Source organism: Aphis gossypii, chromosome 2 (assembly GCF_020184175.1).
Source record: "Aphis gossypii isolate Hap1 chromosome 2, ASM2018417v2, whole genome shotgun sequence".
Lineage (NCBI taxonomy): Eukaryota > Metazoa > Arthropoda > Insecta > Hemiptera > Aphididae > Aphis > Aphis gossypii.
Genome location: NC_065531.1, coordinates 58845369 through 58864345, shown reverse-complemented (window position 1 = coordinate 58864345; position 18977 = coordinate 58845369). Strand labels below are relative to the sequence as shown.

General features: G+C 28.5%; 1 protein-coding gene across 2 annotated transcripts in view; it reads right to left on the bottom strand.

Annotated features, from left to right (window-relative positions):
- Positions 1 to 18977, bottom strand: part of LOC114129939 (discoidin domain-containing receptor 2-like) — a 218974-nt gene that overhangs the window by 104242 nt on the left and 95755 nt on the right. For both annotated transcript variants that reach the window (XM_050202033.1, XM_050202034.1), the window contains exon 4: positions 6581 to 6686. In XM_050202033.1, the coding sequence (XP_050057990.1) occupies positions 6581 to 6686 (106 nt within the window). The remainder of the gene's footprint in view (positions 1 to 6580; positions 6687 to 18977) is intronic.

Genomic DNA, 18977 nt, shown 5'->3' with positions numbered 1-18977 from the left:
TTAGTAAAAACAAAGCCAACTGATATTGCAATAAAGTTCACTAAAACAGCGTTCTAGAACTCATAATATTATTATTTAATAACAATTCGTCGTTTTAACAAATGTAATTCAGTTATTTTAGTCAAAGATATTTCAAAAAATAATAACCAGTGTTTAAATATAAATAGGTGCCGTCCTATAATTAAATACGTTAACTTTTTTTTATCTATATATTATTATAAACTGTATAAAAATAAATAATAAACTAATAAATTAGGACTTTAATCTTCACCCCTTACTCACCCCATTAATCAACATCCAAGGTTTTTCCAACGTTTTAGAATGATTTATTTAAAATGATTTTAATATTTCAATAATCATAATAATAATTTTTTTTTTTTATAATATTTTTTGATATAATCTATGTATTTGTATATAATCTATTGGATGCTAGTATGAATAGCATGGTTGATATGACTGCGCTATATACCAAAAATATTATGACGCGCATCGACGAATATAATCAAACTGATTTTAAATGTCTCCGACCACTTATACGGAATTAATTAAGTTTAGTGATTGCGACAGCCTAGTGATAATATACGTATACTTGTATTTATATGTATTCAATAATGCATATGGCTAATTAAAAAGGGATTTTCGAGAAGTTTATTACGAAAGTTGCAGAATACACACGCGTGTGTGATGCGGTTGACGTGAAAACTTCGAAATAATCAGAACTCTGCGCACATATATTATAATATTATACACTCTATATTCGTAATGCAATTTTAATAAACTTTATCCACAAAGTTTTGTTTCAACATGAGACATGAGCATCCTAGATTTCGATAAAGCTTGTGAGCGAATGCGAATGCGTAGTAATAGTGTCTGTTCAGCCCAACAAACATTATATTATTATTATTATACAGCGTACAGGCGCCACAGAAGCTGCCTGCTGAGGGGGTCACATGACTTTCAAAGAAGAAAATAATGGGATGCAACGATGGGCGCCCGCCGTGTAGGTAAAGAGGTTTCAAGATGGCCATTAACTACTGCGTTTTTTTGTCATCATAAACCACGGCACGAAGTGATTCTGAGGAAGCCAGAGGAATATATTTTTTTTTTTTTAATGCCACTCGACTCGCCGAGGTTGAAGTGTTCTTTACGAGACGCTCTCTCAAACTACCCACAATAAACGTATATATGGTACCAGTCAAAACGCAGTTAGTTGACCATCAAATAAACTATACCAACATATTATATAAATGATCGACTTCCAAAACACGCTTTAAATAGTAAAAAAAAAAATGTATTACTTATTTATGATTTTTTTATAGTGGGATACTTGCATAGATCTACTTACGTATATGTATACAAATTATGATTGATTTAATTAAATAACAATGTGTTTAAAATAATGTTGGAAACCATGATGTAGAATATAAAATAGAAATAAACTAACATTATTTGAATGAACATTTTGACAATTTAAAATTTAAATCTCCATTGACATTTGACATAATTGGTTTATTGGCTCATTTTCTGAATAATTATTGGTGACATGTGAAACGTAGAAATATAATACATTAACAAACCTAGTTATGAACGAGTGTTGGTCTGAAAAAAAAAACGAATTCCTCTCAACAAATTAAAGCTATACAATTAGACACATATTTTACCAGAAGTATAATATAACCAAGTTGAAATACTAACTAGTTATTTTGTTTAATTACATTATTGATAACGAGTTCATTTTGAGGATAGACATTTTGCGAATTGTTGTCAGTACGCATCGAACTGCCAATCACGCATTCAATAAATAATAAATGTAAATAATGTAAACTAATTTAATACAGTCCATCGGATAAAATGTGCCAAAACCAATATGAATAATAAAATAAAAAATAAATTTATCGCTAAATTATTATATTTACTTTGGATTTGTAACGCATAGTCATCACTCATTAAATACAATACTATGTATTCTTCTAAAGATTCATATAAAATTATTCAATTTTTTCTTCAAATATGAAGTAAGACGATACAAATAAGATTAATGTTATTAATAGTTCAAACAACATAATTATATTTAATAAACTCAAAGGATTATTCAAGAATATTATTATTTATTTTTATTTTTTGAGTTTCTAACAATAAAGCAACTATTATATTCAATGACTAAAAATTAGTAAAAGTCATTACACTTTTATTTTAATCCTAAATGGATATTAAATGTAATACAGTTTTTTACGGACAGAGCTCTTTTTTACTTAGATAATATAATATACAGTTTATATTTACATTTACAATAGAAAAGTATAAAAAATAATGGCAACAATATTCCAGAAATAGAGAAAAAATTAATATAATATATTTAACTGTTTTTATTTGAAGATATGTTTAAGTTCAACTAATATATTCTAACCTAACCTAACCATTTATGTATTCATTCTCATCTACAAATACAATACAATAGTAAAATTCTGATAATTAATTTTATAATATAACAAAGTTTATTAAAAGTGTTATGAATGGTAGGTTAATAACGCAATGTTAAAAGTTTTAAAATGTATGTGTTTTTATCTGTAATGTGAATCTACCCTAACCAAATACGAAGTTCTAATAAAACTTTAACCTATGTTACTTCATATGTTTTTTTGTTGGCCCCAAGAGATAATAGTCCCAATTCCAAAGATACCATATAATATGATATCAGTGGATTAAATATTATAACAACTTTTTAGCCTTTAAATTATTTTAACAAATTATTAAAGTAAAAAATTTAATAACACAAAATGTGTTATAGTGAAAACAGATAGTTTTTTTAAATTTTACTTTTTATAAGTTTAAATTTAAAAATAAAATTATTTTGTTTACGAATCGTTTTAATAATTGAAATTCGTTATGAAATTTTTTTAAAACTTTTATGATATCAAATATGAAATTCATTATTTGATTTTTGAAATATTATCGTCTTACAATGTATGCAGTTTTTGTACCTTATACGAAAGCATCATAGAACTTATAAGATTTTGTGGGTTTCGTAATAATATTATTTACTTTTCAGGTTTGTACATAATTTTATCGTAATTTCCTAAACTAAGTTGAGATAATCCTTTAAATAAACTCCCTTAATTATTATTTGTATTTCGTTTGAAACTATTCATTGGTACCAGTATACAAAGTTAAAGATAGGACGAGCAAAAGAAAACGAAATTAAAACAAACGAAATGAATACCACATTATAGATTATAATTTGGTATTTAAAACTTTAATAAATTGAAAACAATTTGTGTGGGTATATATATAAATTATAAAATCCTACATTAAAAAGACTTTTTTGTATATTATAAATCATGAAACTATTTTGAGCACTTAGATACAAAGTTTACTTTGTTGTTTATTTACGTGTGGTAAATTGTGAATGTCGTATACAGTGTATGCTTACCTTGACGGGCGGCCTATTCAGCATTTGACATGACAAAAAAGGCTGTGCTAATCGAATCGTTCCCCTAAAAGGGACTAACGATAAAAATGGTATAATAAATACTGGACCTTATATAAGCCCAATAATTCAGGAAATCAATCAAATGCACTCAGAGGGTAAAGCCGCACATATTTATCTTTTATCTTGTGCGATATAAAAAAATGCATCTTTTAACATGTATAAGATTAGGTTAAACAACATTTTTCTAACACTATTGACTCTATATTAATAAATAGAACATACGAGACTAATGATAATGTATTTATAAAATGTATAGGAAAATAAAAAGGCTAACAGAAATATTAAAAAATTATCCATTGATAATTTATTTATTTATTTTTTTATCTATAAAAAAATAAACTGTACACTTTCAGTTACGTTATTTATTAATTTAAATTATTTATGTCAATCAAATATTTATATACTCAGCAAATAGTTTTCAAAGTATAATACCATAAAAGAAGTTTCAAAATCCTTAAATACACCTGGGACGTTCATCATTCAAATACTTTAAAATAAATCACCAAATCTTTTAAAACTTTATCGAAAATTCTTGTTCACATTATTGGCATTTTCCGTTAATCGATTGTATATATTTTTAAATTAATAAACATATCACTAATGACCAACTTATTATAACGGGAATTGTTACAACAATATTGATAGGTGTATGAAATCTAGAAATATTTGCAACAAATAAATAAATTATTTAATAGACTTTACTTTGAGTTAAAAACCGTATATTATCAAACAAAGATGATTTTAAAAAATTGGCATGAATAATAATATCTCACAATAATGTATCAACTTCATGATAATATGACTGTTAAGTATACGAATTTGTTCGTATTAATTAAGTACTCAATAAAATATAAATTTCTGATATTTAGTGCATTTTTAAGATAAATTTCGAGGTGCAATTCAACGTGCAAGCATTGCGATTTGATTGGCATTAATTTTGAGTATTAAGGATTCTTGAAGACTGAAGCTATTTCATTTATGTCCATGTTTTCAGGAGCTTGTTTTTCTACGGTCCGTAAAAATAAAAAAAAACAACTGGGGTGATAATCTTCGTTAAATCGCATTGCACAAAGGAAAAAAAAACTGTTATTTTTCTCTACAATATACGCAACGGAGTTGTATAAAAACCAAATCCAGTTTTTCGTACACATTGGACTTTCATTTTCTACCCCTAACAATCCATCCCTTCGTTATCATCCTCAGCAGCTTTGTTTTTCATTACGGACCAGCCGACCGACTTTAAGCGGATTTATTACCCGAAGCCAAAAATGGTGAGACACTGTTAGAAGGGGTGGAGAAGGGGAAAAAAAGAAAACGAGAAGTTTCGGATATCCGACTACGAGCACCCGTAATCTTATTAGCAGCTATATTTCGTAATCCAAAGAGAAAGAAACGATTATATGTATATAATATATATGTATTATATGAATCGTTTACTCATACAATACAAACAAGAAAAGTTAATCATTCTAAAACGATCATTGATAATTTTTAATTTTAATTTGCCGGAACGGTTGTAAATAATAACTTGATCGTAATAATTGATATATGAAATAGCATATACTTATATAATATATGTTATTATAAAAGAAAATAATATTGTTAAAAGATCATTAATTGTTCGGTTTATTAAAGACACATGTATTTAATTATTGTTCTTTTGTGATTACAGTAAATTTAAGTGATTCATATTTGACGTTTTCGTTTAACTAATCAATGAAAATGTTTTTATAATCATTATTTGAATTGTATTTATTTAATATTCAATTGTTTCAATAATCAAATATTCACAGTTATTAAGATCCAATAAGCAAATATACCTATAGCACTAGTTATACTTAATTATAAATATTTATAGTACAAATAGGTATATCATATTGTATTTTAAATTCTTAATAAAATATACACTATATATTATAAATACCCTTGATTAAATTAAAAGCGGGACTATATAACATTTATAAAGCACGAATAAAATACACTTCACAAAATTAGTTGCCAAAAAGTTACGTGTTATTATTATATTGTTATAATTGGATTATTATTTGTTCTATATAGTGTTCAACAGTATAGAATCTTAATTTCATAAAACACCGCAACTACTAATTAAGGTTTACACTTGTACAGCACACTTAAATTCTTGAAAAGAAATTTAATGTTAAATATCGATAATAGGTATTTATATAAATATAATAATATGCAGTATTCGTGTATTTAATTTACAAAAATATTGTACGATAATTCAAATAGAATACAAACACTGATGTAAAGTATGATAATAATGGAAACAAACAATAAAGATTTACTGAGCACGTCATTTCCAGAGCGAATAACAATTTTATATTCATCGAAAAAGAATCCATCGAACAAGACTTGTATAGGTATATAAGAAATAATTTTCGAGAAAATGATTGAAAAGAGAGTTATTTTCTCCAACCGTAAATTACATAGACTATTGAGAAAAATGCACGTACCTAACAGAAATGTCAATTTTATATATTTGAACAATCCGTGAAATTAAAAAAAAAAAAAACAATACTAATGAGTCATAAATATAACAATAAGTTTCTAGAATTGTACTGTTCTTAAAATTAAAACAATTGATTAATATTATCTTTGAAATATTCATTTTATTCAGACTGTCTGTCACGAAAATAAACGTTTCAATATTTGTTTTATTCATTAAAAGATTGGAGGTTTTCTTTTACTAGAGAAAATAACCGCTAACTGATATTATTCTAAATGTTAATAACAAAAACTTACTGAATGAATCTTATGGACCGAATTAGGCTTTTGACTTAGTATGAAAGCAGTTAAAAGTTTTCAAACCAGCAGTTGTATACGGTTCCACTTTGCGATATTCCTCAAATACAATGGTTTTCGAAAGGATAGGTAATAATAAAGCAGCAGTTTAATTTTAAAAACTTTCTTTTTGTTTAAACCTATTTTTATTCGGTCTTATATATAAGAAGTTTTCGAGAAAAATTTGCGAAACCAAATTACTTACTATACAACTTGTATTCAATAGCTGTATTTTATAAATAACAAATAATAAATTTACATTAGAAATAAAAATTGCATGACACTTACCTTGCATTCTGTGGTCCCACTGATTTGACTTCATATGATGAACTAGCAGTTATCCTATGATCTGGAATTTTGCTGAACTCCATACCGAGCTGTGAACGACATTCTTCTAAATAAAAATAATAAAGTATTAATGAATGATACGCAAGACTCAAACTCATAATTGAATAATGTCGATAAGGGTCTTTTCAAACTCACTTACGGCTTTTAATTTCATATTTAATTACACCACACATTAGTATTATACATTTGATTACCTACATAAAATATTGGTAATAATTTATATTTAGAATATTTATAATTTATGTTATATAAGTAAGTGTTGTTTTTATTTTTATAATATGCACGAGTATACCAGGAATTGCTTTTGAATTACAAATAACTATATTATTATGCATAAATAAATAGTAAATTCAAAAAGCAAAAACATATAATACTCGAGTTCATTTTAAAATGGTTAAGGACGTTAAGGTATTTTTGGAGACATGTTTAAAATAATATTTTTGCTCACAAAGCTCAAAAACTTTTTATGTACGAATACTATTACCACTTCAAAAGAATTGAAAATGGTCTTTTCGTTTTCATTTTTTTGTGTACTTACATGTGGGTGTTTTTATAGCTCTACGATTAAATTAAAGACTCTAATATTCAAAATTATTAACAGTAAAATGTGTTCATAAAATATTGCATTTATTTTTAGATATTGTACAAACAGTTATGAAAACGATTATTTTCACTTATAAGAAGTATGAAACATAATATATGACATTTTAAGAAACGTCTTTTGAAATAAAAAAATTTATTTAAACTCAGTATGTGAGACTGAATGAACATTAATAATTTATAATATTAAAAAAAAAAACAATTTCAGAATGTGAACGATATAATCAGTGTCAAGAATTAAATAAGACATATTCCCCATTATTTCTTTTGATTTATTGTTTATAAAAACATGTTAGTATGTGACTTTTTAGACGAATGTAATTCTTCCCTCGGGTAACACATATACAAATAATGTTAGGCAAACCTCGCGTGTGTTTCAACTCAGTCCCTTCAAGTCCAATTTCTGGGAAACGTTTAGAAAAGAACCATTAAGACCGTTGACCTTTTAATCGTACCCCTTGAAACAAAAAGCTATTCCAAAACGACGGTAGGGACAAACAAAAGTGTGGGGGGTCTTATCTTGCCGAACAGTCACACGTAAATGCAGAAAACTTTCCATAGGAACAAACACTGATAGCACCGATTTTAACGGTTCTACATACGCCACCGGTGAACTTAATATTCACCCAACGGCGGAATAATGTAATGCTGTGCCACCCCTCGGATGAATATTTCCACGTTGTATATATTGATATGATTTCAAAGTTATGGGGAAAAAAAAAACAACGGCCAAAAAGACGATGGATTTGTATTCACTGAACGTTTCCTACCACACTTCCAACCTAACCGACTCTATTTCAACTATTTTTTTTTCGGTCACTTTTCTTGTACTACAACCGGGCTGCGGTTAGTTAGGCGATTATAACCGGATGTGCCAAAATGGTGAAAACTACGCTGCGGAATTTCATCGCACTTCATGCGTGTTTGGAGTTCAAAAGGATACATAATTTAAATTTGTTTTATTTTTCATTTGTTTTGGAAATCTACGGAGATAAATTGAGTTACGACAACTATACAAATTCTTTGAAAAACCTTATTGCACTGATACAGCTTCAAAACATAAAAATAAAAATGAAATTTAATAACTAAACAAAATAAATGTATATGCGTTTGAAAACGTATTTCAAATAAAGTTCTTCTATATTTAAATTACTGTAAAATTTGATAAAACGATAGGTATTCGAAAATCTAGTGTGTGAGAGTTTTGTAAGTATAAATTATTATTAATACCTTAAATATTATCAAAAGTAAGTTTTAATACTAATACATACATCGTAAATATTAGTTATATTTATTTAAACAACATTTTCTGAGCAAATAAAGTTAAATAACCATAACTGAAGATACGTATAAAACGAAATTGTGCTTTTTCTGAACAAATCTATATTATTATTTAACTTGATAATTTCTATTAGCATATAAATTCCAAATCGAATTTAACATACTTTATTCATACATTAAATGATTAATCTTTACAAATCATACCTGATCCTATATACCTACTAAGACGATAAAAAACAAGTACATCAATTATTTTATTAAATTGTATTAAAATTGTGTATTTAAATTTGTATTTGAGCTTTATTAAATAACATACGTTACGACAAATTGTTGGCAGTAACATAAAACATATTAAAATACATACATCTATTTATAAATACATATCAAAACTATGAGATATGAGTAACAATTTAGTAGAAGGAAAATGAATATTTCGTGTTTTAAAAAATTGATATTAGAATCAACGAAACGAACAGCCATCTTACACTTAATTAATATATTTTATTAATATGACGTAAGTTGTTCATCAAAAGAAGTGACAAGAGAGTATAACACTTAGTCATTTCTCTGGAGCATCAGCTGTTATAAAGAAAACATACCACGAGATGTCATTTTCATGAGAATTTCAGTGAATATGTTTGATATATTTTGAATACTTAAAATGATACACGGGTTAATTATTATACGCGTATTAGGGCACGTCTGACGTCAAAAATTTGATCGGATTACACGCATAAGTAGATAATATTATTATATATAAGATGAAATATGATAAGTCGAATATCAATATTTTTAATTTATAGAAATTAATATTGTTATAATGAGTTTTATAATAAATTTTGTCTTTAAATAAAAATTACCAAACACAATTCGATGGCATACTTGTTGGTACACATTCCTGATTCGCTAATAAAAAAAAAACATGAATTAAGCTTAAATATATTTTATTCTTTATAGGTAAAATTATTATCTATACTATAATCTATAAGCATGTCTTCTAAATTTTAAATATAATTAATAAAATAAATAATATCAGTGAATTCCCCCGTCCCCACCATGACAAAATCTTCTCAAACAAACTATAAGTGATCATCCTTTCATTATATTTTAATTCCCTTAATACGTGAGGTATAATTTTATCTTACATTTACATCGGGAGTAGTAAACTGAGTCCCAAATAATTTGGTGGATATTGGAGCTAGGTAAATTGAGTCCAGAAAACTTTAACATGCTAGGTAAATCGAGTCCCAAGTAATAATATTTTTCGAAAAAAATGGTTTATAAATTACGACAAAATTAATAGACTTAACATTTTTGTCAAATTGAAATTTCTTGTTTATTTCCTCTTAATGTTTGGACTGAGTTTAAGGCAACAAAAAATAGAACAACAAATGTTCACGAATTATTTCATTCAAGATTAAGTGAAGAGCTTATCATCCAAACATTTATATAATTTCATTGATGTACTTAAAGATATTCAAATAGTTAAATACATAAAAATACGTAACAAAGAGGTAACTAAAATGAAAAAATTACAATAGAAAAATATTTTTTTTTGAGACAAAAAATGTTGAAATATGAAAATAAAAAAAAAATCAAGATTTGAATGCGTTAAGAGTATATCAAATAAAATGTTACCATGTACATAATAACAATAAATAATATCTAATATTAATAATAATAAAAACAATATACTTGAATTTGTATATTATAAATAAAATTAGTTGTGATTTTTATGTAAAACGTATAGTGAATTATACATAGACCTGTTACAGGTCTATGGAATTATACTAGATATTAAAAACAAAAAAAAAAAACCATATTTTTAGCCATAGGTTACATAATAGACAGTCCTAAACACAAGGCTATTTAGCTGTTGTGTGATAAGAGAACGTTGTGAACCAAACTTCAAAGCACCCCAACGGGTCCAGAGGTACGGTCAATTTACAAATTATGGGAAAGAACTTACAATTACTCGCAATTGAAAGACTTTAACTTACAATTAACTTGCATAACTTTATATAAGTAATTTAGTGAGATTTTCCAATGATAGGGAGCTAACTATTCACACACACGTAATAATTTTTGACAAGAAACTACATCTAATGTTTGACTAAAGCGTTCAAAAGACACATATTTACAACAAAGGCACTTTTACGATACGCCATTAGCGAAAACATCTACTTTAGATTCTATAGTGGTGCGGTGCATAAATCATTAATTCCTGCTATTGCAGTAAATAAATTATTAACCGAGACGAGGAGTGGTTAAAATTAATTTAATTTCGTTAGCATAGACAAATAGACGTAGTTCGCATACATACATACCTATGTATATACTATATATATATATAGAGTGCAGTGGTTTAGCTGCGTGCCCCTTTTGTACGTTAACTCAATTTCCGAAATCAAGTAACTCTGCGATGGTACTTACCTACGACCTGCCGACCATTATGTTCGGTACACAGTGCCGGTCCCCGGGAGCGCCAAACACGTAACTTGTTTCGCAAACACTCGTATCAACACGTATTATCTATATACATGTATGCGTACTCGGCATCATCCCGAGCACGCTTGTTACAGAGTGTTACGAGTTTATTCAATAGACATAGACCATCGCGCGGTCGTCCCACCGGGTTACGTGGAAGTTCTATAAGCGCGCACGGGACAAAGCACAAGAGAATAAAATTTGAGAATGCAAAACTCGGTGGATGCGTTGCGCGGATTCGACGGGCAAATTTTAATGAATATGTATGAGCGAACTGACCGCGTCGCGATGTTCCCCTGGGAGACTTGTGTATATATAAGGAAGTGTAACGTAAGCCCCGTAGTCGTATAAAAACTTTACACAATCAACAAAAGTAATCTCGACCTCCGGCCAACAACATACAGTATATTGGTTGAAATCGGAACGGTTAAAGGTTTAACCCCGCAAATGTCTTCCGAGCTCCCTTTAAAAATAATTTTAATATTTTCCTCTCCGAATACCTATTTGTTTTATAGAAAAATTACTTGGAATATTTTCATAGTAAAACTAGTAAATATTTCGACTGGATGAAAAAAATTCTCATTTATCGTAGACTTTACGTCTTTTATTTTAAAAATAAACAAAATGTAGAAAATAGCTTTGAATTCCCCATGCAGGACTATCACAACATTTAATAACAATTTGAATAAATTACGCCTATTATAAATAAACATTTTTACATAATGCTTCTGTTATTTTTTTACTTCTCGTATTCAATTATTTCAGAATCCTTCAACAATTTTAAATTCATAACTAGTATTCAGCCGTGCAAATAAGAACAAACAAATCGCTTACTATTAACATAAATATCTATCTTCAAAATTAATTAATAATTTATATATACAGATATCAAAAATTAATGTTTTAATCGGATGACTAAAAAGTACAAAGGATAACGAGAAATGCGTTCATAAACATAGTAATAGGAAATTGAGTAAGGTAATATGAAGCATGGTGGGTATACTTGTATAATATTAGGTAAAATGAGACAACTGTGTTTATCCAAACTGTGTGATATCAAAATAAATAAAATCTCTAAAAAATATTTTATGGAGGTAATTGAGATAATTTTAGGAAATATATCAGTGATAAACAAGTTAATCATAAATTTTCGTAATTAAGTTTTTTTTTTATTGTTATTGTACTCAAATGAAAACTATATAAAAAATACTTAGCAGCTATATACATGCCTAACTTTAGTCATGTTAAGTAAAATATCACTGTCCCGTACATTTTATCATGTTTAAATTCTTTAAACAAGTTTCAACTTGATATAAAAAATAAAAATAAAAACGGTCTACATAATTAAATAATAAAACAATCAAATATTTTAAGTTGAGCTAAATATTAGGTTAAGTGTTCATCACATGTTCATGATCCAGATTAATCTAGGTATCCATATGTTTATTTTTCTAAAATAACAATCGTTACCATTAATTTATCATAACAATAATTATTGTATTGTGACAACAAACATTGATGACAAAACGCTTGACAAATTGTACGTTTGGGACTATTGAGTTGTTATTACTAATACAGTTGATATTTACATAGTGTAAGGATGCAACGAGCGACTGGGAAATAAGCAATGAGCAATTCAATAATAGAGTTCAATAATACGTATAATTATTCATTATTTTACACTTCATATGCTTACGATTAGTACAGTGTTAAACTTTTGGATTGTATTGATTTAACTGTTATAAATATATAATAATCGTATAAATAATAATTAATTTAAGCTGTTGAATATCAGCATTTGGCAAAACACTGTTACAGCCGTTATTTATTTTTTTGGAAACCGTAAGATTTTGTATTAATTTATAATAGTAAATAAAATAAAATTTATTATTTTTTATGGAGAAAACACAACAGATACATTTTCAAAATTATAAGTACTGTTAAATAATACTATGAATTTGATCGGTCGTAAATCATATTTAATATTTTGTATTCTTCATAAACTACCTTTATCAGTCAAAAAGTTTTAAAATGCAGTAAGTTACACTAACGTGACTGAGTGATGTAAAATCTGTTTCAATACGTAATTTTCACATGCACGCGTGACACGTATATGAAAAAGTACCATGTGTAACGGAAAATTAATTAAATTAACACTATATAGGGAAGCACTGATTACAGAGTGAAAATTTAATCAGTGAATATATAGTGAATAAAAATCAAAGAGAAGATTTTCTCTCATTTAGCACAAAAAATCGTTTTGTCAATACTAGCCAAAGAAAAAAAAAGTTCGTTGCTAATAAATTGCAATTAGTATATAATCGATAAAGGGCCTAATGATATTAAATGTATAGTTAACTTTTTTATTTGAAGCTGTGAACCTCAACTTTAGTTAAATATCTAATTGGCATAAAACTATACTATACAATTAAATTAAATTTCAATATATTTTTTTTTTATGTGCAAAAGTATAATTATGCAAATTAATTATATGTTTTAGGAACCAATCGTAATATTATCTACTCGAAATACTACTTAATTTAAATTCACAATATCATTCATCTGTGATGGTAATGACAAGTTGAGCAAACTGACATGTGTTTTAATTAAAATCAAAGTAAATTAAAACATTATAAATTGTAGTAAGTAAAAAAGTGACATTATTTTTAAAAACGTGGTATAAAAATAAATTAAAGTATTCACATGATTTCATTAAAATAAATGTAGACTAATCAGACCAATATTTTAAAATCAACGTCTCTACAATTTAAGCTAAAATAGAATGATTAAACTTTTTTAAGTATGAAAATGTATTAATATAAGTAACGATTAAATACGAACAATGATAAATGGAAGGAAAAAAATAATAATTTCGAAATACGGTACCTTCACATTTAATTTATTTCATTTTTGATGTGATGTTGTTTTGTATGCTTATATTTTGCTCAGCCCTTGTACTTTTGTAAACAGTGTTCTGTTCTGCTGTTGGGTTTCTCTTTGGAATAACTATTGTTGTTTGAAAGTGCTTTCGGGCCCAGAAGGGCAACAGAAATTAATTTCTACCCGCGGGTGGGCTGTATACGTAACCGCCATCACGGTCGACGCTACATAGCGATGGCAGTATTTATATGGTGTATAGGTGCAGGGGTTTTTCGTGGCTGAATTTTCAATTTTTCCGCTCCACACGACCCCTTTGTGCCGCCACGGGCGTGTGTTGGCTTTCGATATTTTTTAATACCCTATTAAACTTCAGTGCGGTTACATGAGCAAAACAATATTTGCTTAATATATTGCCTCAGAGGTCGTTACACGTTTAATAAGATCCAGAAGCTCGAAACGGTGAAGAGGCCTGTTTGACAGAAACCTTTTCTATAAATCAAATTTAACTGAGCTGGTACCTCACGACTTTAAGCCTGTTACGTTCCACGATAATTTGCCCGCACGCGACTGACATTCCACGCGGGGACGAAGAATAATATTATACGGCTCGTCGAGCAGAATAATGACGTATACGACATTTATAATGCAGTCGATATACCATACGATGCGTGTGAACACAATAATAATAATATCTGTAGGTAATTGAGTTAATAGTAATGAGAACCTTGAAAGGTTCGAGAAGACAAACGTACGTAAACTATATTATATTCTACAGAAATACGGATTTCGGTAAGCAATTCGAATGTTGTTTGATATTCGTTATTATAATATTATAATTTAATTCTACAGTAAACGAAATTCCGTACAAACATAATATAGTTCCGATTATATATGGTGGTGGTATTTGTTTTTACCCGTCTCGTCGGGAAAAGTCGTAGCGATAATGATAACTGAATAAATACTAGGATTTTCAGCGTTACGTGCTCAATCACCGGCGTGTTGTATAACAAGAACACTCGAGTAGAGCGAAAAAAACATATAATTACCACGCTCCCCCTGGTCACGAAATTCATTTTCACGAAGCTCAAACGGTCGTTAATAATAATGAATATATATTTATATATATACATCATTATAAATATATCTCATTGTTTAAATATATATATATATATATTTTTCCCTCAAGGATAGAGGACACCTTTTGATGTAAAGTTCATGTTTATTATGGTCTCCATACTCGGATAACAAGAGCCTATTTAAATTGCGGGAAACATATCCGTAGTTGCCGGCAGCTAACAGACCTCTAATACAAAAGGCTAAAATTTCATAACATTACACAGCACAATGGAGATTAATAATATTAACATTTTGATGAAACGGCGTATTATATGAACGTGTGCCCCTCGGTGCAGGGTAATCGAAACAATAACGTAACGTGGACTGGAATACTCACACGATATTATCAAATTGAAATGCGAAAACAAGTCCGACTTCAAAGTCAATTTTATTTACAACACAACGGTCGTCGCGTCGAAAACGACGACAGCGATAATGTCGAAACGTCAATGACGGTTGTACGCGACATGAATCGTATCACCGTTCATCGATAAGTCATACTTACACCAATAATATATATATAATAATATCTATACTACATATACGTACAGAATGTACAATATAGATACGTAGATCTTACGAATTTCGGCGATCGCGACCAACGTTCTAACCATCACGAGACGTTCTCAGGTTTTTATCACGCGTGAGCGCGACGGAAGTGTGGCATTTATGGCGTCGAGATTTATGTCCTCGCGAAATCCCCCGGAGCATCCGGCTAGTGCATTTATTCGCTAGTTGTCACGAGAATGCCGAGTATAGTGTACATTTTTCTTCCACATTCGCATATATATATTATACATGATGCCATTATTTCTCACATCTTCCGCGGTGGGTTTAGAGCGCGCGCACCACACCTATAATACCTATGCGACAGAATATTCCGGATCGATTGACTGTCTTTGTGCCCACGGGCCGATTACACGACGGCTAACAAAGACTAATATATTTTATTTAATCAGCTGATCGACGACGTGTAACGTGTACGCATATTATGATTTTCCGGGTGGGGGAAAAAATTATGTTTTTCGATAGTGGTGACCCGGTGACAGTAGTGGTAGCGATGGTGAAGGTGGAGGAGGGGAGTACACGGATAAACTGTCACCACGACGGTATAATTATCGACGTTAATTAAAGACGAAACTTTTCACTGTAACGCGAGAAGAGCAAGAGACCTTTAATTAAAGCACTACGAAGACAGACCGCGTAGGGAAGTTTGTAATCGATAGGCAGGGGACAGAAGAATGAAAACCCGGCACAGGATCGGATCCTAGGTCTGATCTAAATTACTTTTTCAGATACAACGAGGGGAAAAAAAAGTTCACGATCGGTCTACCGGGAATTACTTCAAAGTAAATACCGAAGAAATGTTGATGAATCCAATATTTATACGAGTATTCGAATTGCAAAAATAAGTTTTTTAATTCTTAATGTTTTAATTAAAAACAAAAGTAATTTTTTATTCTTCTACCACAAAATATTTATATTATGCCATTTTAATGAGTTAACTAAAAAATATTGTAATTTTACCCAGAAGAAAAAAAATGAAAATATGACTAACAGTCAATGAGTGTATTTTTATTGTACATTTAGATGCTTATATAGTATATAGCAATATAGACATATAGCATTAAAATAATTGATTTAATAAACCACTGTTATTTAGTAATTAGTTAAATAGTAGTTTAATAATTGACTCATCAAGAGTCAATATGACATATATTTAGAAATTCAAATTCAAAAATCAAAAAGTACTAAAAATATAAATTACAACATATACGTAATACATACAATTCATATTTATAGTGGATTATAAAAATTATTTTAAGTGTACCTCTCACTGTCAACAATTCGATTATTTAAACACAATTTTAGTATTCTAGATGCATATTTTGGTCAGTAGAATATATTATACGTTCTCAGAATACAAAACATTTTTTACATATACATGTATATAATTTCTTCTTAGAACGTATAAAAAATATTACGGTAAATGCTTTAAATATTTCCCCACGACTAATTTTACACATTATCGTTATTTTATTTTGTTTTTTTTTATTTACTTATATAAACTAAAAAAAAAACCGTTTAACAAATTGAGGCCACAAATGATTCAGTTCAATTTTTTCTCGATGAAAACGTCATAAAATTGTTTAGGAAAAAGTTAATCGGAAGGACAATGTCGTAAAAGTAACATAAAAAAATATAGGCAGTGACGACGAGGGAGAAGCTATTTTGGGCCAGAGAATAACAACCAGAGCAAAAAACAAGACTAATAATAATCATAAAATATTCTGGGTTGTTTTAAGTGAATTTCCCGGTATTTTTCATTTGGACCCCCGCGTAATTTCCCTCGGGTCTCCCTTCACTCCACTGCCATCAACTCATGCCCCACCACTTTCATAACCTGTCAAACTGAATTCACCGGTCATAAAACTTGTACACTGACGCTTCAGAAAGAAGAAATTTTTTATATTATTAAATATGAATGCTCAGAGAAACGATAGTTCGGATGTGAAGTGTATTTAATATTTAAAAAGGGACCGGCGGTTACTTTTGGATTTTTCTTTTTTCATATTCCTCTCCCTATGGACTATATGGATAATATATATACACTCCAATACAGTTATAATGAATTTCTGTACTATTGTCTTGCACAATTGCTTTTATGAAAATGAAAAATAAGAGATATTCTTGTCCGGAATTGTATGTAAACTAAACGGAAATAATAATATAAATTCAATATCGTCTGGCCGTCAGATGAACTGGTCATGTTTTGTTAAGTTTAAGAAACTGTCAACAACTACGGTAGTCAATAATATAATATAAAATAATAATAAAAAAAAAGTTCTTATAAAAAGAGTAAGATACCTTTATATTTCACGTATATTCCTGTCAAATAACTATTGATCGATATAAAACTAATATTATTGTGTTGTAATATAAATTAATAAGATATTAAATTATTGTTGTTATAATCGGCTTTTCAATTAGTGTACTGCAGGTACAGCGAAGTAATACAATTTGAATGTAAACTGTATTTTTTAATTAATTTTATTCACAGAAAACTTATTTCTATTGTTGTAATTCTTTTTTTTTTTATATGTATAGTGTATACAGTACCTAATACATTATATAAACATAACTATTTTCGTATAGTCTATATAATATATAATTGGATGGGAATGAATATTTTAATAATTTCATAATAGTTTGCGATGTAATATAATACAATAGTTTAAAACAAATTGTATTACATTGTACACAATATTCAATAAACAGTATAAAATACAGTAAAACAATTTAAAAATAATAAACCAATGTAATATACTTCTAGTATAAAAAAGTTATTTGTTTTAAGTATGTTTATTAAAAATATATAATCTTGAATATCTCTCCACAGCTCTAATAATAAACTGCATACGAGTATTTTAATTTAAACAAGTAACTCTATTTTAGTTAATAAACATACAAATTGAATGTCATGAATGCTGATAAGATTACCACAGAAATAATCTTTGATTATCAGAATTATGCCTTTGTTGTTGTTTCTTAAGTTTATCCCGGGTTATAATGTTTTGTCTGCTTTTGGAGACTTAAGGAAAGTGAATGGACTCGAATTTCAGCATACTTGTGGCCATGTCAGGTCAAAAGAAAACTTTGTGGTTGTAGCTAAACTTTCTGTGTTGTCGCTGAGAGGAAGTAGATATTGTTACTTTGACCGTTAAGGAAGTACCAGTTTATTTCAAGCTCAAGGAGCTTCAGTTTCAACGTCGTATAAGGACCGTGGTAATCGTATTTCTTAACGTACCCCCTTTTAAGAAGATAACGGTAACCGAGATTATTAGTTTTTATCAATCTAGTTAAAACAAAACAACTCGAGGACTTAACAACAGAAACTGTACTTCAATACTTTGCATCCGTCACAAAATATTTAGATAAATATCATGTTTTTCAACTAACTAATCAATCAAGA